This window comes from Apis cerana, linkage group LG4 (genome assembly GCF_029169275.1).
Source record: "Apis cerana isolate GH-2021 linkage group LG4, AcerK_1.0, whole genome shotgun sequence".
Classification (NCBI taxonomy): domain Eukaryota; kingdom Metazoa; phylum Arthropoda; class Insecta; order Hymenoptera; family Apidae; genus Apis; species Apis cerana.
Window position 1 is genome coordinate 6,530,765 of NC_083855.1, and position 21,834 is coordinate 6,552,598.

The following is a 21,834-nucleotide window of genomic DNA, read 5'->3' on the forward strand; positions in this document are numbered from 1 at the left end:
ATCTCTGTCCTTCTCTTGCTATTTGTTCTCCTTTTTTACACGGTCTACTACACATGACTGCAGATCAGATATGGAATGTCAATTGAATGTAGTTTCGTCATGTCCCTTTTACAATTATAATATATTTTTAATATAAAAAAAAAAAGATTTAATTGCAGATATACCAGAGATATGAGACAAAAACATGTATTGAATATTAAATCAATTTCGTTGGTTATTTTTTAAAAAATTAAGTTATGGATTATATTGATAACAAGCAAATATTTAGAATAAAATTGTAATTAGAATAATATAAGAATATAAGAATAAAAAGTACATCATGTTTCAGAATTTCAATATGGTTCTTACAGAGGTGTTACTAACAATATAGTTTTTAAAATAGAATGAGATTCGAACTTGAATGCGTCATTCATGATACTAAAAATGCATAAGCTAGAAACAGGAATACAACTGTTACGTATATATTGTGAAATATGATCAGTTGTCGGTCACAATTATTCCAATATTAGAAACGCATTTTGTTAACTAAAAACATTGATTTAATTAATTAATCAATTTTCATATTGAAAATTATTATTTCTGCATATAAAATAATCTTTTAAATTTTTACATCATGGTAAGTAACAAAATATTTTTAGAGGTTAGAATAGAAAGAATATTCCTGGTTCCAAATAAGAAATATTAAATGCTACAGATCAAAAATATAAAATTAAATATATTATAACTATTTATACAAACAACTCTAAATAAAGTATTTAAAGATTTATTATTATTTTAAGTTAATTTTTAATATGTAAATTGATATAACCTAAGTTTTTTTAATATAGCAAGATCCAAATGAAGATACAGAATGGAATGACATTCTCAGAAAGAAAGGAATTATACCTGAGAAACCTAAAGAAGTTACAGAAGAACAAATAGTTGATATTGTGGAAAATACCATAAATGAAAAAACTGGACGTGGTACTTAAATATTTATTTCTTTTATATTAATATAATAATTCTAATTCAAATTTTATTAATATAGATATTTTATTTTTTTTATAGCTCCCAATGATTTAGAAAACAAAACATTGGATGAATTGGATGAATTGGAGGATGAAGAAGATGAAAAAGTTTTATTAGAATATCGGAGAAAAAGAATAGCAGAAATGAAAGAATTAGCTAACAAATCTAAATATGGTGAAGTTAAAGAAATATCAGCAGAAGATTATGTTCAAGAAGTAAATAATGCAGGGGATGATATTTGGGTTATACTTCATTTGTATAAATCTGGGTATGATAAAAATTTATTTTAAAAATATTAAAAATGAGAATCTCATCTAATTACAATTTTTTTTTAAGCATTCCACTTTGCACATTAATAAATCAGCATTTAATTAACTTAGCAAAAAAATTTCCTACAACCAAATTTTTGAAAAGTATTTCTACTACTTGCATTCCCAACTGGCCAGATAGCAATCTTCCTACAATTTTTATCTATCATAATGGAAATATGGTGAAACAAATTATTGGACCAATAGAATTAAGAGGCATGAAACTAACTGAAGCAGGTTATTATACAGTTATAAATTCATTTAATAAATATTGAAACATTTATATTTGTATTAATATAAATTATTATATTATTATAGAACTGGAATGGATGTTAGGACAAGCAGAAGCTATACCAACAAAAATTACCAAAGATCCAAAACCAAAAATCAGAGATGTATTATTTTCTTCATTAAGACATGAAAATGATGATGTTGCTGACAGTAATGATTGGTAATTTTATTTATGTTGGACATTTAAGAAAGCTAATGTATTGTCTGAATACTATATATAAAGTATTGATTATTTTATTTATTTCAAAATCACATATTTTATACACACAAATTATTTTTTATTTCTTAAAATTTTATCATTATAAATAATCACACTCTCACAATAAAATATTTTATTATCACGTTATTAATTTTAAAATTATAATTTTAATTATAATTTTATTTATTTATTTATTTATTTTTTACACCTTTATCACATATACTCTCATAAAAAAATCACTAATAGAATATGATATGGAACATTTATTTCAAAATTATAAAATTTCGTAAAATCTATATAACCTCATTTGCATAAAGATAAAAAATTTCAAATAGAATATTTATTAATATATTATTCATATTTTTTATTTCTTTTTTTAAAAATTAATAATATATAATTATGAATTTTATTTGACTTGCATAGCAATAAAATCGGACAGTATTATCACTTTCTATATATTTTATTTCATGTTTAATATTATTTCGAAGTTCGACATCTTTATATTTTTTTTTTGTGACGAATTCGTATAAATAATGTCAAAAAGTAATAAAGAAAAGAAGAAATAAATAATGAAAAATGGATCGAAAGTATTTAGAAAGAATACATATACGCACAAATTTTTGACATTAAGTTTAGCTATAAATTCTATGTTTACATTTTGTCCTTCAAGGACTTCTCGGATTTCTTTTCTTTATCTACATGTAAACCACAGTTGAAGCTATACTTCTTTGTATAATTTCATAGAACGCAGTTTAGTTTCTACCGTTGATTATAGAAGTTTGTAGTGTCATATAGTGAAATTTTGAACGAATTATTAAATATTTTAAATTTATATTAATTATATTTATATTTTTTATTATAATAATTAATATAAAAATGTTTAAAAAAATTTAAAATGTGAGTTTATGTTTGTGATTGCAATGTTACGTATTATTTAAACTATGATCAAGAAAATTAGGTAAGCTTGTATCTAATATAACAGTTTATTAAATATTATAATTGTTAATTATAATTGTAAAACGAAAAAAAATTTTGCACATTTATTTAAAATTTACTTAAATTTTGCATTAACAGGAATATATTTCGCACATTTTTAATACTGCAATTATTTTTTTTTTTAATTTAATTTTTTTATTCGTTTTTTATTATATTTACATAATATGTAAAATAGTTTGATGTAGAGATATATTTTTTAATTTTTTGTTTATATTATATTTTTTAGCTATAATAAACAATGTAATATAAACATAATATGTAAATAGATAAAGTTAAAAAATTAATTGAAATTTATAAAAAATTAGTGAAAATGTTTGAGGAATTAGATAATTTTTTCAAATTCGATTATAATAGTAGAAAATTACATAATAAAAATACAAAAAATATTTATTCAAATACAGTATTAGATGTAATATCAGAGAAACAGCATAATAAAGAAGTTAATATTAACAAAGAAAAAAAAAATATTGAAGAATTAGACAATGTTAAAACTATTAATTATTCTGATATTAATACAAAACAATATATATCAATTTTAAATAAAACATCACGTAAAGTTCCTAATATTTTAAAAAATAAGTCAAAGTCAGAGAGAATTTTTGAAACAGATGCAACAAAGTCAAATTCTTTTAAAGATGTAACAGATAAAGATCAACATGAAAGTTTATTCAATTCTGATTCAATATCAGAATATAATTCATCTGAAAGTATACTTGCTAAAAAAGAAAAAAAATATAAAAGAGTATCAAGGAGAAGAAAACAAGAACTTAATTTTACAAATATTTGTCATGAATTACCAAAGTGGAGCATTTGTTCTTTTGTTGATGATAAAAAAAAAATGATAGGCAAAAAATTAGGTAAACCAAAAACATTAGAAAGTCTCACACAAGGAAAAAAGTTAAAACATCATTCTAGGAAACAAAATAAAAAACAACAAATATCTATTCTTAAAAATAAAGGAAAGGAGAAATACTTACCTTCAATATCTCAGGATGTATTGACAGATTATAGTTCTGAATGTCAAAATCTTTCATTCTCAAAAGAAATTGAATCAAATGATTTGGAAGATTTAATTGATTTCTCTAGCAATGAAATATTTAATAAGTTTAATTATGAATTTTATAACAATAATTCAGATTGTTATACATGCTATTCAATGAATTATGAAGCATATAATCCTTTAAGTGCAATACACGAAAGTGATAGTTATGAAAACATATTTGACACAAATGATAATGAAGTTGACATATGTAATACAACATTATATTCTTCTTTAACGGATAATGAACAAGATGAAAAGAATACTTCAATAAGAAAATTTATGATGTCTCCAGATTATAGAAGTGAAGACTTATCATTTAGTAGTGATAATAAATCAAAGTGTTCATCTGATTCTTTCTGTAATTATTGCTTTGAGGACTGTGTTTCAAATTGGATTGAAACTAGTGCAGCTAGTATTCATTCAGAAGCTTTCAATGATATTAAACAGAGTAATTTAGATAATTCATTTTTTCATACTTCTAAATATAATGAATATCTGACTGATGATAGGGAATATGACAATAGAAGATCATCATTGACTGAAAGTGAATGTTCTTTAGAAATCACAGATGATATTGATTCATTATTGACCGAATTTGAACGTTATTCGGATGAAAAACAAAATAGCGAGACTGAAATATTTAAACAAACAATATATACGCAAAAACAAAAAGAATACGATGTGTCGATAGGAAATTTACATGATACGAATATATTACAAATTCAAGACGATAGTGAAACTAGTATAAACAAGGATAAGTAAGTTAATATTTTTTATATTATTTTTACGAAATACGAAAATTGTATTAAAAAAAATTTTTTTCAAATTTTTTCGAAACATTAAAATTGAAAAATCAAGCATACTATTTATTAAAATAAAATATATTTTAAGAAAAATATTTTATAAAATATATAGATTTATAATTCAGTAACTTTGATTAGTTGAAATATTTCTAATAGTTTTAGAGATATAGAATTCGTATCATATGTTGCAAAATGATAAAAATTCAATCTGATATAAATCTGATAATAATTTTGTATTGTATTGAAATTGTTTAAATATCTGCTATTTACACAAAAAAATAGTATCATATTATTTAAAAAAATAATATTTACCTTGAAATTTTTAAGTATCCTTCAGTATAAAAAAATTATTTGTAGCATTGTTAATAGTCCTTCCATACACAACTAAAAAATTATTATATGAAATATTTGCATATCTCTAAAAATAACAGATATTCAATGATCAAAGTTACTTTAATACTTTGGAATATTTTGTACATGTAATAATAATATATTTTGATAACAAATTTTTGTAAAAGATACGAGATGTATTCTAAATTTATTTTCTTTCCCTAAATTTTACGTTTTATGAAGCATGAATAACGCTTGTAGGTATAAGTGTTTATCATGTTCATTAAAATTTTCAAACGCGCGTACGTTGGCAATGCATCAGGCAGGAGCACATGGAGGTAAATTTATTATTTTATGTACGATAATGTATAGTGTTTGTCATTAGTCTTTCTTTTCAGGTATGTACATAATACTTTGTGAAAGTTGCGGTAGGCTTTTCAATCGAAAATATCATTTCAATAGACATTTTATTCATTGTGGTCGCTTGAAAGAACCTTTCAAGTGTGACATGTGCTTTAAAATGTATAGGTAAAAAAGAAGAAACAGAGATGATTTAAATTTGTCAAATAAAAAACTTTCAAACTTGAAAATTTATTAGTTTACATTGGTAGAAATTTATTTTCAGACACAAATCATCTTTAATTCATCATTTAAAAGTAGCGCATCATATTCATTATGCTCGTAATCGTACCGCGACATTTGTTTGTAATGTATGTAACAAAATCTATAGTAAATTTGGTGCTTTCGAGAATCACATGAAGAGTCATAAAAACGAGCCTGGTAAGTTTTGATAACTTATATATAATAAAATAATATATAGGCGTAGTTCAGTGAATTTTTTTATCATTTTTAGATTGTATGGATACACCTAACGATGTTACCTCTTAATACATAAGTATTTATGTAAAAATAAGAATACATTTATTTTCAGTCACTATATTTTATTATGATAAATGTAGTATTAATTAATCTTTAATGTTAATTAATATTAATTGAAATTTTCTAAATCTAAACAACACAAAGTTTAGAATTGTTCAATGGATCTCACTACTATCAATTTTCCAATTACGTGATGTCCTCAGATAGCAAAGAAAATTCGTATGCTTTGACTTATAGATATAATTTCAAACAGAATTTTCTATCTTAGAAAATTCAATCTATGGATGTTTAATAAATATTGTTACGCACTGTTGATCAGTCGTCTACTTAGCGACCGCTAGATTTCAGCGAATATATGAGTTCTTATATACATAGTCATAACAATTGCAGCGACATTAAGTCGTAAATATTGAGTTATATTATGAACTTATATTAATAATAGTTAATAAAATATTGTCATTGGTAATAAATTGATAAGTTTCACGATGATATTAATTGCTGCTAGGATTGAAACGAAATACGTATTCATATTTATTTTTACGATTGTTATTCTATTTTAATCAAACTAAAATCTTAAAAATATTTTGATTCTTTTAAGTTTTCTCAAAGGCAGCATTATCTTCATGCGATTTCATATCTCAATAAATATCATTAATATTATTTTTATTTAAGTTTTTCAAATTTATTAAAAAATTTAATTAGATTATAGAAATTTTATATTTATATTTATTATTTATGTTCTGACGTTATCTTTTTAGATATATTATTTTAATATTATAAAATGGTTCTTACTAATATTAGGAATAATAGTAGATAGTAAGATTGACTAAAAAATGCCATTGATTATTGATACATTAAAAAGGAAAAGTAATGTTTTATACGATTTTGAAACCATTTTGAAAAGTTTGCAATTAATTAATTTATATTCTAATGTCGATATTATACACTATATATATATATATATATATATAGTTTATCAACCTATAATATATTTATAGTTATATTATTTATATTGACAAATGAATATTTTAAATTAAATATTTTTGATATATGATTAATACATATGTGATATATGAATTAAAATATTATATAATTTATGTTTAATTTTCAACTGGTGATGTAACATAGAAATTATTTCGTGCATTAATGATAACTTCTCAATTTCGAACAAATATATTTTGCTATATTTCAATATACAACCGATGGTACAGCCATGAAGAAAAAACATACATATAGGTATTGTTTTTATTTCTATTCTGTTTAGTTTAGTAATACTTAGATTGCATGAAGAAATTCTGCTTAAACAGAAGAAGAAAAATTGTTTTCTTCTTATTAAATATTTGTTTTCAGTTTTTATTAAAATTTGATGTTTGCATATAATTCTTAATATAATTTCTGAGATAATGTCACATATTATATATATTCTAATACAGTATTAGGTATATTAAATTCAATAGTATTAATAAAATTAAACAACAAATAAAATACAATGATATTAAATAAATAGCAACATCATCAGTTGCAAGTTAATAGATATTCCGTAATGATACAATACAAATTTACATTCCTTTTCCATTTTTGAAATTGTAACAACTCGGTATAAACAGTATTATACAGAAGTTATAATATTTTATTTTTGTATCTGTTTTTGATAACATTGTAATACTCAATACGTACAAATTGATATTATAATAAAAATTTAATTATCATATTTAATTTAATATTATTTTAATTTCTAATGTATATATGTCTAATGTATGAATTTAACAATAAATTGAATTTTATTTTTATAGATAATAATGTATTGTTCATATAAAATGTAGGCATTTGATCATAATGGAAAATAATTTAAATAAATATGAAAAATATCAATTCTAAAGATATTTTTAAAGATATCATATATATATGGAAATTCTTAATGTAAATCATTAATATGGTTAATTTTATATAAATAGTCTACCATTATTAACTTTCATTCTGAAAGTTGTTACCATATATGCAATTAAAAAAAAAAGTTGCTAGTAAATCCATTTCGATCTAGGAAATTCATTGATTATAAGGTAAAAGATTTCATGTCCCATTTGTTTGATTGTGCAAACTAAAAATTTTTAATTTTTTATTCTTATATTTAAGCATAAATTAATTTTCTAATTATTTATTCACTTATTATGAATTTATATTTTCAATATCTAAATATTGATTATGAAATAAATAAATAGTACGAGTGACGAATGTATAATACAGATGGATTAGCATGATATATCTTTTTGTATTTTTCAAAGAAATATTGGTATCACAAAAAAGAAAAGAATAGAATGAAAATCAATATATATCTCAATATAGATCAATATAGATATCTCAGAATTCGAATCATAGTGTCGATTCATTGCTATTTATATTGGCTTTTGTTCATAAATCATGAAAAGATTCTCTATCTTAGAATACATCGAGAAACATACCGTCATAGTGTAATATATAAAATATAATTCCATTTTTCTTACTGTGGGAACATTTTATACATTTCAATTGATCTAGGAAATTCAAATTCAAAAAATTATATGTATTTCCAGATTAAATTCTAAATTCTATTGCTGTTTATCTTTTTTATTTTATTTATATTTTAAATTGATTAATTACAATATGCAAAGATAATTATTTTGTTTCGCTTTTTAATCATTACTACTGTTAATCGATAGATATTTGTTAATTTTATCCTGTTGATTAACACGCTGACATTTTCATTGGAAAGAGTAAACGGAAATGTTAAAGGTCTAATAAGTATTTATGAAATATTCTTCAGCGGATGGAGATATTAAATCGTAAAGATCATTACGTGGGAAATGAACTTCCTTCTTCAATATTTCTTTTTACATTTTTTAATTGAAAGTTTATATGTTATTCAAGATATGCTAGTTTTTTAAAAATATATAATTTTATCATTAATTTTAATGATTTATTTTATTACAATTCTATTTGAAATTTAAAAAAATATAAAATATTTTTATATATTAATTTTTATTATACTATATCTAATAAAATTAAATTTTATACATTTTTCAATTTAAATTTACAAAATAAATAATATCTTATTGATAATCTATTTATAAAAGAAATGGTAATTTTTTATAGTTAAGAAAATTGACAATGGTGAACCATGCAGAATGTGCGCATCACGGTGAATCCGTTAAAAAGGGATAACTATGGTGGCGCCACGATCGGTCAAAATTCGAACGAATGCTTGCGCCGGAACCGCGCAGATCGTCCTCAGTAGTTGCCCAGACGCTGTCACGGGCGTAGCTGGATGCTGGATTGTCTCTCTCTCTCGTGCGCGCGCGTGCCGCAGGGAGGTGCTTCCTTTTCTTCTTCCTCTTCCTCCTAACCTCGTCCTATTCGTCGTCTGCATCGTCGACGTACGCCGTGGACGTCACGATTCTTCGATGCTGCGGATATCGTGCGACTCGGTCATCAGTTCACCATCCTAACGAGAAGAAGAAAAGGTGCCGGAGAAAAGGGAGGCCGATGAGGTTTCCTGCCGGTCGGTGAGAGAGAGAGAGAGAGAGAGAGAGACAGATAGTGAGGGTGATAAAGGGGGAAAGAGAGAGAGAGAAAGAGAAAGAGATAGAAATAGAGTGAGATAGTGAAAAGGATTTGACAAGGAAAGCTATATTGAGAGAAACAACGAGAGACCGGTAAATCGGGAAACAAAGATGGTGATAGAGAAATAGACAAATAACGAGGGGAATACGAAAGCAGCAGAGAAAAATTCGAAAGGAAAGCTGTCCGGGAGGGGTGGAGATGTGTTGAAGTGTGTTTTTGTGTATATATATGGTGCAGTGCGGTGCTGTGCTCGAGAGAGAGAATGGCGTGGTCGGATTTCGCGTGCACCTCGCCGTGACGTGGAAAGGTAAGAGTCCTATCTAATCCTTATTCATTTTTCCGACTAATATTTGATATTGGATATTGTTTTATTGCGAATATTAACGATTTTTCAATCCCCGTCGATTAGCCGCGGGAATTGAGTTTCTTATTCAATTGATAATACCCGCCGATGCCGATAATTGGCTTCGATTCGAACGATGATCCGTCTGTCGGTCAGTCGCCGGTGCCGCGTGCGCCTCTATCGTCTGGCTTATCCTTTCCGTAACTACTATGGAGCTCGTTGGCATGTCTGCCGAGTCGAAACATTGTTTTTTTTAGTTTAATCATTATTTTGCCTTTGTTTCATAGTTAATTGATGACTTAATTATCGAGTTTTTAAATATTTATGAGCTATTTATATCGCAATTTAATGGAGAAAAATCATATTAAAACAAAAAAAATTAAATTGAATTTATTGTGATCATATGGATATATGATACATATAGTATTATAGTGGAATGTATATATATATATATATATATATATTTTGATTAAATTTGATTGGCTTGATTGACAATAATAATTTAAATTTCGTATTATATAATATATTAAGCATGGTAACAAACGATTAAATTATTTTTATGGCTTGTGAATTTATTTTTAATAAATTCTTTTTTTTATTTTTTTTTTATTTTTCAATACAATAAATTTATAGTAAATTGTTTTATATTATTATTTAATACAAGAACAAACTTTATTATGATCAAAGAAATTCAATTAGGAATGCTTAAATGTTGCATGTAAATGTGTTAAGAGGTTATAAAAAGTTTTATTTTAGAGCATGTATTTCTCTTATGCTCCATATTAAAACGGAATATGTATTGTTTAAGTTCTCTAATAGGAACTTTTGCATTAAAACTTAACTTCGTAGAATTGCATTTAATAGAATAGGTTTGCTATGTTATTCGTATAGAACAAAGTTTTGTAATAAGCAATCTAATTTCAATCTTCAATTCATTTCGATTAGGAAACAAAATTTCTAAAATCTGAAATTGTACCGAAACAATATTTTAAAATATCGTATTTAGAATTTAGATGTATATAAAAATAAATAAAATTTAATCTTAAGAATAAATACAAAATTATTATAGAAATTTATAAATAATAGAAATATTGAATATGTATTAGAGAAAAAATTGATAATATATTTGCACTGAATCGAATATAGAAAGTTAGAATAAAAGAACTTTTTTAAATTTAGAAATCGATAAGTAAAAATCTCATATTTGCAAATCAATATCGAAATTTTTCCATTTTAATGGAAGGTGGAGATAGAAAGTTATTTCGACCACGTGTGGTGTAATGAAACTCGAGTCCACATGAGTCATAGTGAGAAGTACTTCGCGATATTAAAACTATTACTATGTTCATATTACTTAAAACCCTGAAAACACTCGTTGGGAATGAAAGCATGTTTGTTGGTTTTATTATTTAGTTTCAATGCATAAAAATTATTTTTTAAATTATATTTGATATTTATAATCTTTTATTTTCTCTCTATATTTAAATTTATATAGAGATTTTAATCTATTCATAATCTAATATAACAGTTCATTTTCATCAATGGAAATGAAATTTCATTCGATCTAATTTTTTCGAAATTATTTTATTCTTTTTTAAACATTCTTCTTTCCTTATATAATTTGTACAATTAAAAATTAATTTTTCAATGAATTAAAAATTATACACAAATTTTCAGCCTTTAATAATTCAACAATCATTATAACAATGAAATACAGAGGTTGAACTCTACTATAAACCCTCTTCTGACGATTCGTTCTAACACGTATCATCTGTAATCCCCAGGTAACTCCATTAGAGATGTCAACACGATGATACTCGGACGTATTCACTTGCGTTCTAAACTACACCCCTAGGTCGCACCCTAACTGCGTTATCATCGCGCGCTGGCTGCCCGTTTGTGACGTTGATAAGCACGTGTCAAGCATAGGTTGCGGCACCGAATCGAGAAGCTTGTTAGACAGGTCTCCGTGAACGTTTCAAAGCACCTCATCGTTGGTGCTTTTAACCGGCCCCCGCACGAAATTGCGTGTCCCCTCAACTGAAGGAAAATCAAGTTCTACTTAAAATTAAATTGCACTTCGAAATAGTCGTTTGCAAACACGCAGCGCACGCAAACTCCAAGGCGAAATGTTTATCAAGCCAAGACATTTTGCCTTTTGTATCGTGCAAGAGTTCTTTTCAACTTTATTCTCGATTCTCGTGAATATTTAATCCTTTTCTATATAACGTGTTATTTTGTTTAACTTTTCTTTTTTTTCTTTTAAATTTTTACAATATAGGATTAGACTTGTTGATAATACTTGGATGTTTTCCAATCACGATGTTAAAGTGTTGGTTGTATGAAGTTACATGTGTACATATACAGGAAAAATGCGCTCTTGATATGTTTATAACATTAACGCGAACTTTTTTTTTAACTTTGCTGCACGAGGGGATGTATCGAACCACGAAAAAAACAGCTTAGTTAACCTATTTTAATATTGCAAAGAAGAATGTATTTTAAGAATCTTAAAATAAATTGTTGATGACCTTGGACCTATATTCATGTTGCATTCCACGTAATAATTGAAATATTATATTTATTAAAATTTACAACAATATGCAAAATCTGATAATTAATTCGAGGTTAATCATTCAGTCCCTGAAAAGTTAAATTATTCTATTAAGAATTGTTTACAAAAAAGAGAAGTCGATCAAATTTTTCCACATATAATAAAATATAATATAAAATAAAATATAATATTATTAAAAGGGATAAAATATTATAATAGTAATGGAGAGAATATAAGTAGTAATAGCTTACGTTTGGTCAGACAGCAGTAGTTCGAGTATAAGATAAAATAAAGGACATTGATCAATGATTGTAAGCGATATGCGTTTAGATTGATAAAAATTTCAACACACGTATTGTATATGTACGATATTGTAGTATTTATCGAATTCAATTTTTAGAAATAAAAATCACGTGTTGTCACAGCAACAAAGAATTAAAATATCGCTATCAAAATCGAAATTGTCACGTGTCCGCTTTGAATTCTTTCTTTTATGAAATTCAGGGATTTATCGTTCGATTGTACGATCAAAGTAAAATTGAATTTCCATTTGTCCACGAGAAAATTTTGTCTGATCAGAAGATTTACGCCTTCATTGTTACCTCGTTTTCGCTTTTCTTTCAAACTCGATCAACCGTTTTCTGTTGATCCTTTTAAAGCTGCTGGTCTTTGCTTCCTACGTATCGAAAGAACTTTCAGGATCGAAGTTTCGAAGTGGTGTCCTGTCTTTAACCTTTTACAATCTAAACGGGACAATATATTCGAAAGTAACTTTTTCGAACATTGCTAGCTTCTTATAATTCTTCTGATCGAGACTTGGAAAAAAACAGTGCACATGTATTTACAATATTATTATAAATTATAAATGCTTAATCTATTTTTTTTAACTTCAGTATATTATTTTTATGTAAAGGTATTGATATTTAATTTTAGGGGCCCTTAATTTATATAATAAAGGATGAAAATAGGGATGTTAAGTAGTTTTAATACTAGCAAGATTTTGAAAATTCTGAAAGATCATCTCGTAATTAACTCGTACATCTATTGTATTATATCTGGATTTTTTTGAATGATAGTCTACTAATGATAGTATCTCAATATTTTATAATATCTTGATTTTAAATAAGGGTACATTATATTTTAGTAGAAGTTGGAAATTACAAATTTAAATTGAAATGAAATTGGAATTATCTAGTTTTGATAATAATAGTAATATATTTAAATTCTATGAAATATTATAGAAAAGTGATTTTTTTTTAAACAATCAATAAAGAAATCCATTTAAAGTCTTTGTAAAAATAAGAGATTTATTTCTTTAACTTAATATTCGTTATTTTTATGTTGAATAAAATTAATAATTTTTCATTGAAAATAATTCAAATTCTAGTTCTTCTTTGATTACAATATCGATTTGGAAAAAATTAAATTATATCGTCTTTTCGACATTTCGATATGAAAACTCGTAAATTCGTAATTTTTTTCCCTTCGTGCAAAGTTGAAATTAATTCTTAAACCTCTTTCGTCGAGGGAAACGCGCAGGTCACTGTTCTCATCGAAAAGAAGTTATGTTAGAAAAATAGTTTGGAGAGATTATCCGATGTTGTTTTAAAACTTTACTTTCGTTATCAAACTTTCTTTAATCGCACTGAATTCCAAACGATGGCTACCCTTTAAACATTATTTCCATTCCAAAAGTTTCATCGTTGTTGTTAGTCAACTCAACAAATGTTTAGTTTCCCCAGAACGTGTTGTTTAGATTTCTTCTCGCTAGATTGTCAACAAAAGCTTTGTTCAAGCTTCTTACGTAAAGAATTAGAATTCTTGCTTATTATTGATCGAAAAAGGATATTGTAACATAATATTAACATAATACGTTAAACAGAGTCAACAAATGCATTGAGCTTTGTGAATTATTGAACTAGAAAATTTTGACTGAATGTTATCATACATTTATTAATAAATTATAACAGATATAACAGATATGCGTGTATCGATTTATATTTATTTAATAAATTCAATTATAATCGCGTTTCATTCGCCAATATTGCACGTGCGTATGTACAATAGTATAATCATTTCATATTTAATGAAAATTTACATAAAATGATGAAAATACCATCTTCTATTTTAAGTAATTAATTCTTAATAGAATGATGATTAGAATAATTCAAATTAATTTTTTTCTGTTTTACTCGAAACGATTAATATTTTTATTCTAATTTTTCTGTGTCTTTACCATTATCTTTAAATTATAATTTGACCAATTGTTTATTCGATGAGAATATAGCCAATTCGAGAAACACAGAACAATATTCAGTAAATTTATAATGATCATAATGCTGGAAAATCGAAAACTTGAGGGAAGATGGCAATGTTGTCTCGAGGCGGTGTGTAATTCGAAGCTGCTCAAAGGTTTGTTTGAGAATTGAACCACGCGACATTTCCTTCTGCGCCGGAATTTCTTTGAAAGAAGCGTCTTCAATGCTGTAAATTGTCTAAAATCATCATTAACAGGAGGGTTGCAATGTAAGCGAGAACTCGCGACGAATTAGGAACGTAATTTTGCCATGGCATACGTGTGTTAACTTTTCAATTACGGTGTATAACTTTCTACTTGATCTAATTATAATTCTCCGAACTTTGTTAATGCGAGTAATTTTATAAATGTTTCTTCCTGTAACAAATCTATCTGGAATCCACTTAGCAATTTCGTTCGAACTCTTTTAATAACGCTTGTTAAAGTGATCGAGATTAACAATTTCGACATGCAAAATTTATAATTTCAATATGTGTTGTTGAATGCGAAGTAATTTTTGTTATATTTATAATGTAACAAAGGGTTTCGTATTATGAGAGTAAGAAATAAAAATTACATTTATCACGCGCTTTTGTGGATATTTTTTTTGAACGAAACTACTGATGGATCGGAATTATGAAAAACGAAGAATGAAACAAGATCTCAGGATCTTGTTAACAGGGCTTGTATCGCGATAGGATGAATTGATATTTACTATCCACGAGGCAGTTCAACGATTCTGTTTGACGACCGCCTTTGTTCTATCGGTTCACAAACATGGGAGATGCGACGAAAATGGAAGAGAATTTATAAACTGGCGAAAGACGAGCGTCGATTGAGTTCGATGAAGCGCATGGACGGTCTCGAAACTCGCTCTTCTGAATCGTATCCGCTCGGCTAAATGAATGTAATTTTCAACTTGGCATCGTGCCTCGTTTGTATGCAACCACAATTGCAGAAATGAAAAGAAATGGGTGAATGCGCGGTCGTTACATCCTCTCTTTTAGAGGTGTCGAAATTTTATACCCGTCCGCGAGAACGTAGGAGTAGTTTTGAACAGCTTTCGTGCAGATTGATCCATTTCGAAGTTGAGTGTGATTAATCGTCTAACCAAATCGTTAGAAATTGCGCTTTTCATTTTCGTTTGTATTATTTTCGATCAACAATTTTATGTATATATGAGTTAAACAGCAGAATATAGAGAAAATATCGTGACAAAACGTAAAAACGATAATATTCCTTTTGAAAAATAAAAACTTTTTTACAGAAAGCTAGGTAGGACGTAATATTTTTAGATTTATGTGTCTTGGTATATTATCAAGTAATTAAGTGTTTTAGTATCCCATCTGAAACATTTTTATTTCTCAGAATTTTTATATTTTCGTATCCCTTCGTGTTTCATTACATTAATTAAATAATCAAATACTCCACTCTTCTTCAAGCTTCTATTTTCAAATATTTCTCGGAATTTTATTCTAACAGAAAAAAAAGTCTGTTCCAGAAGAAAGTTCACGAACGAACGTTCTGATATATAGAATTAGAATAATTAAACACGATTCGAATCTAGAGTGAGGAGAATTTTTCGAGAGGGAATATAGGCCGCTGGCGTGTTCCAGAGTTCGTTTGCGCGTCACGAATAAACGAATTTCTCGGCTGAAGAATCACGAGGTTAAAAGTGGTGTGGCAAATGGCTATCAACAGATCTATCTGCCGGCTATTTTCTGAATAAAGCTATTTCTCGCCGCTATTTCTCGAACCTTATTCTTGGCCACTCTTCAGCCCCCTAATGTCAGTTTTTCGGGTCGTCAGGTGCATCCGTTGTGCGCCTTCGACGATTCACCGTTCGATCATTTCACAATCAACGCCTCGATTCAGAGGCGTTGATTAATGAACGCATATCCAGAATGACCCCGTTTTTACCATTATATCCAAATGCATTAAAATATATTTTTCTTCGTTTCCTCATTTTTCTGCTTTTTTTTCTGCTTTGTTTATTTTAGCAAACATTTATCTTTACACTTTCATACGTTGTTATAATCGTTCGTGATTTTAACGTTAGACGCAGAAATTATTAATTATATCTAAGTTTTTCTTTTCAAGGATCTTACGCGTTTAGAAATTTTTAATTATTCGTCAATTTATGTAATTAATTATTAATATATATTTGAATAATTTAAACTCGAAATAACGAAATGATTTTATTATTCGTTCGAACAATTTTCTATTGTACAGAATATTCGCATCAAAAGACGGAAGACGTGGTTAATCTATTGGAACTAACGTCTGACCATATGCAGTCCACTACTACTTCGTTTCTCTTTTTCTCAGCTATTTTACTTAGAGAGAAAATACGTAATTATTTATATCTAACTTTTTATGTTTTTATAAACGTGGAAATAAATCGATCGGGAAATTGTTTTAAACAAACATTTTCTGCTCAATGTAAATTTTAAAGCACGGATTCATCAAGTTATTTTCTTATTTATTATTTCCTAAAGAGGGATTTTCTCCCTGATAAACTGGAAAATACTTTCAATGCTGTATCGAGTTAAAAAAAGGACAAATTTATTCATTGTTATATCGATGAAGAAAACTTCACGTTCCATTGAATTACATCATCAAAATTATTTTACCCGGAAATTTCCTTTCATTATTACACTTTCTCAAATTAAATTATATCTGATATATAACTTTTCATTACAACGTATTAATACAAGACTATTTAACACAAATTATATTGTTTTTCACGCGTCAAAACGAACGACACAACTTGTTCAAATCGTAGATTTCATTCACTCATTCTCTCTCTCTCTCTCTCTCTCTCTATGGTGAGATTATAAAACCATATATAAATTTTTCTCGAATTTCGCGCGTTTTATAAATTTCACGAAACAAGAATAAATATAGAAATTGTTATGGAACAAAAGACGGATTGAAAACTGGAAACGCGTTTTAATTTCTTTAATTAAATTCCACTTTCCCCAGGAGGAATTGCAATAGAGAGACAATTTGATCGGAAGATCGGGCGCATATGTTAATTCTATTATATGCGGGGATGCAAGTGTCCAAAGTTCTCGGTTTCGTGCTTCATATCTACTATGACATAAAAACCTTTCATATCGTGGCCCGTGCTAGTTGTACCAGTCCATTAAAGCCATTTCACACGATATATCACACACAATATATTCATTCATGTCCCTTTGAATTACCTTTTGGCAAGGCTTTGTACCTCCATGTAAGGAGGGTGTTATCGCGGTTGAAAGTTTGCCAAAGACACGAGTTTGACTCGATTCGGTTACAATGCTCGAACGCACAATTCTCTTCAAAAATATCGTGCACTGGAAAAGAAACTTTGGACAGTTTTGGAAATTACGACATTAGGATAGTTTGGATTCGAACCTTTTACATCTCCACGAATTCTCTTCGAATTCCTCCCCTTTAAATTTCCCGCGCAACCGGCTCTCCATTTTCCCTTTCTCTCCCCGCTTTCGTTTCCGCTTAGAGATTTCCTGCTTTTATCTACGATATAAATCGTAGAATCTATTCATTTTGTATGAAATTTCTCCGGTTAAACTCTCTATTAACCCGAATTCCAGAAGATTGGAAATTCCTTACAAATCGTAAGATTTAGAAACTTTTTCTTAAAGACTTTTAATTTTCAAAGTTTTCGCGTTCTCTTCGCATAAAAGTATCGATAATTCGGAGGAGAAGAAATAAATGTACAGACTTGAATCATGGAAATATGGAGAATCGAAGAAATAAAAAAAAAAGAGAGAGAGGAGGGGGGTCTTGCCGTAGGAGCTTTACCGGATTACGTTGAACCCTCGACACGAGACCGTGTCCCGAATAAAGTTGATTCCACGGGCAAATTGAATGTTTGTCATGGTTTAATCGACCGTAAAAATCGTTGCGTTGGTCGGCAGGCAGCAGAAAAATCATTGCCAAATTGTTCGCGATTCATGGGTTATGCGATTGTAATTCCGTGCCAGATCTCCCCTGTTTTCACATTGAGGATATCATTACACATGTGTGTTCTTCCAATCTCGACACGTCGTTCTATAAGCATGTACGAGCTACGTGCCCGTATTTCCGTCACTGAAATCAGTTACTCCTGATGTAACGTGTAGGCGTGTATATCACCAAGTCGCTTGGTTACCGCGAGAATGTTGTACATTGATAGCGAGGAGGTCAAAATTCAGGACTTCCTTTATTACTTTTGTCGACCGGCAAGATCTCGAGATTTATATTTTATATTTGCCTCACGAAATATATTGTAAACCGTTTAACGCCAATTAAGCATTTACAAACATCAATTATCGACTCGATTAACCAATCAACGTTAATGATCTTTCCAATATATACCGGTTGATCAATACCACAGTGATACGTAGTAATTATCCTAATGTTTAGACAAAGTTCCCAAGTAAGAAGAATATTCTACGCAGCAATCATCCATTGATGATTAGCTGCTCAACACATTGATTTATTACTTCGATACGCCATAATTAATCAACACGACGGACGTTTATCAGATTCAGAAGAAATTATTGATTCACTCAAATCACTCGTCATTTTCTTCTTAGAAAAAATTTTTCTTTTCCTAAAATTCCACTTCCTTCGCGATCTTCAAACAGATTCCATTTCGAATTTGATCCGGGTATCAATTTCAACCGTATGAAAGTGTAATTTAATTTCTTCGGTGGGATAGAACGTATTCAATTACAAAGCAAGCGCAGAGATCATTTTCGTGAAATATTCAAGAGACGCGTACTATTATCGTACGCCAAGAGTATATCCCTGCGATATCTCTTTTACCTTATAGGTAACACACACACGTACGTACGTATGTTCTATCGACGACGGTTCTCCAGAAGGTAAATCGAGCATGTACCATCATCGTGGAAGTGATGCGAGCCAAGGATTTGTTTCTCGCGCGATGCGTTATGCATTTGGCATACGCGCGCATGATTATCGATGCATTCAAGTTTCGATATTATTGAAGATCGACGGGTAATCCTGCGCTGCCTTATGACTTCTTACGTTTCCACCACGCCAAATTCTCGTCCAGGACTTTTTCTTCATAAGGAACGTGACGTGCATAAATCGTGCGTCGTCTATATCGAATCGATCCTCTTTTTTCCTTTTTATATATCGTATCTCGTATTTCCTCGAATCGTATCAAATACTTGGATCGTGCTCTTCTTTCTTTCATTCCATTTTTCCTTGTATTATTGTATTTGTGTACGAAGAATGATTTTAACTGGAACAGAGAAATTCTTTGAAAATGAAGATCAAAATTTTAATATTTGTTGTTAACATCTTCTTTCTATTTTCTTGATGAATCTTATTATCTTAATGCTCCTTCTCGTGAGTGAAAATAGATCCACGCGATGTATCGACAATATTACGATATATTTGTAAAATGAGAAAGAATTTCCGATCGATGACAATTTTTCCTTCGTACAAAAGTTTCAAGCTTTTCTTTCTTCTAAAAAGAGACATAAGATGAATCATGTTTTAAGATTATTCGAACGAATGTTAGTGCTTACTTTTTATCCAACTTTGTCGTAATTAATCATATCTCTTTCGTACGAGAAATCATTGAATAGCATTCAACAAGGAATTTACGTTATAAATATTTTACCATAATGAATTGGAGTATTTTAAAATTGATCGAACATATCAAATTATCATTGATCAAGTCTATAATTCCTAAATTCCTGCAGTAATCTGTTCGATAATCTATCCAGAAATAAGTCATCTTAAAGTAATTTTGATTTCTAGTAGAAAGAACGCAGGAACGGATCATAAGGATTGAAGAAGATATCTATGTAGCTAATATATCGGTGTGATACTAATAATAGGTATGGATGTTGACTGAATTTTTGAAGATTAAAATACACGAAGTTCCGAGGCATTTATTGATTTTGATTCTTCTCATTTTGGTACAAATAATACAAGTAAAAAGTGAAATATTTTTTAAGAGAGGTTTTCTTTTCGGTAAAATAATATTAAAGATAATTACATAAAAAGAAGAAAAAATCGCAAGTGGGTATGGAGCGTAATTTTGTTGAAATTCTATCCCATTATTCCCCTTTCTGCATTTCGAGTAAAGTGAAATGTTTCGAATTTTAAACAGATTTACCAACTATCCTCGGCATTTTCATCGCGCTTGCCTTATACTCCTTATCGCGAAAGTTCTCGTGTTAAAACGAATCAGCGTAGATCTTTCTTACTGCGAAAACCGTTTTGTGAGTTAACCGCGAATTAACCTAAAGGAAAGTAAGAATTTATCCAGAGAATCGAGAATGTACTATTGAAATACAACTATTATTCAAATAGTAGCTTAGTTTAAATAGTTTAATAAATTTTAAGTAATTTTTTTTCATCTGAAAGAAATTTAATTTCTCTGATATACAAAATATTTGTTTTGTTCATAATCTTTCTTTTCTCTTTTACGTAATTTATTTATGAAACAATTTTGTTTAATTTTCGTTTATTTAATTTGTCGTGCAATTGTTGAAAATGAAATTGTTTAAAGAATTTTCAAATTATTTTGAGAGGATATTATTCGTAATGTAAGATTACGATTTTCGGTTTATTAGTCGAAATATTATCTTTTAAGAATTGATAAAATCGAGATACAAGAAATATTGCATAAGAAGAAAACGAGTCGCATTAAGGTTCACAGTTCTCATTCGAGGATAGATTAAAAACCATTCAAAAGAAAGAAATGTCCTTTCATCGTTGAGAAGAAAATTGTCTGATCTAATTCTGGGCAGAAATGTGAAGCTAAAATGAGAAGAATATATTTCGATACTGTCAGAGAAATGAGTCTCATTATCTAATTTCTTCAAAATTATCCAATCTCTTATAGCGTTATCTCGACGAATTTTCTGAATTTATAATTATTTTACAATTCTGGAATCCTCTTTTTGAATTTTTACAATTTCATCATCTTAGAGTTCCAATATTTTTTTTTATCTTCATTTTTTCTTAGAACACGAGATTAAATATTCATTAGAAATACTTCGATACAATTTTTCTTTTAACTCTGCCTCCTCGTAATATCCTGAAAGTAACGATTAAATATTTTCTGGCAAAAATATCATCTTGACACTCGTGGCATCGTTGCTCGAGTAAAAATAACCGTTGAAAACTTGCGAGTTGCTCAACTCCCGTGGAAAA

At 28.0% G+C, this 21,834-nt stretch overlaps 3 protein-coding genes across 8 annotated transcripts in view; all 3 read left to right on the top strand.

Annotated features, from left to right (window-relative positions):
• The first annotated feature begins 66 nt into the window (after window positions 1-66).
• Window positions 67-1,953, top strand: LOC108003194 (viral IAP-associated factor homolog). The gene is made up of 5 exons (XM_017065323.3): window positions 67-616; window positions 828-963; window positions 1,048-1,276; window positions 1,345-1,553; window positions 1,635-1,953. The coding sequence occupies exons 1-5, from the start codon at window positions 614-616 to the stop codon at window positions 1,769-1,771; spliced, it is 714 nt and encodes a 237-aa protein (XP_016920812.2). The 5' UTR covers window positions 67-613; the 3' UTR covers window positions 1,772-1,953.
• Window positions 1,954-2,319: 366 nt separating this feature from the next.
• On the top strand, window positions 2,320-7,648 carry LOC108003193 (zinc finger protein 880-like). 3 transcript variants are annotated; one of them, XM_028669394.2, is made up of 6 exons: window positions 2,320-2,764; window positions 3,029-4,602; window positions 5,239-5,315; window positions 5,376-5,505; window positions 5,603-5,757; window positions 5,831-7,648. In XM_028669394.2, exons 2-6 carry the CDS (start codon window positions 3,113-3,115, stop codon window positions 5,863-5,865), a joined length of 1,887 nt encoding a protein of 628 aa, XP_028525195.2. In that variant the 5' UTR covers window positions 2,320-2,764; window positions 3,029-3,112; the 3' UTR covers window positions 5,866-7,648. The 3 variants fall into 3 exon arrangements, with proteins under 3 accessions (XP_028525195.2, XP_061929871.1, XP_061929872.1); XM_062073887.1 differs by lacking the exons at window positions 5,376-5,505; window positions 5,831-7,648 and having other exon boundaries at window positions 5,603-5,754; XM_062073888.1 differs by lacking the exon at window positions 5,239-5,315 and having other exon boundaries at window positions 5,376-7,648.
• A 1,459-nt stretch (window positions 7,649-9,107) lies between these two features.
• The window catches only part of LOC107995640 (two pore potassium channel protein sup-9), a 122,102-nt gene continuing 109,375 nt past the window's right edge, over window positions 9,108-21,834 (top strand). For all 4 annotated transcript variants that reach the window (XM_062073936.1, XM_062073935.1, XM_017053275.3 and 1 more), the window contains exon 1: window positions 9,108-9,760. The gene's annotated coding sequence lies outside the window, so the exon portion shown is untranslated. The remainder of the gene's footprint in view (window positions 9,761-21,834) is intronic.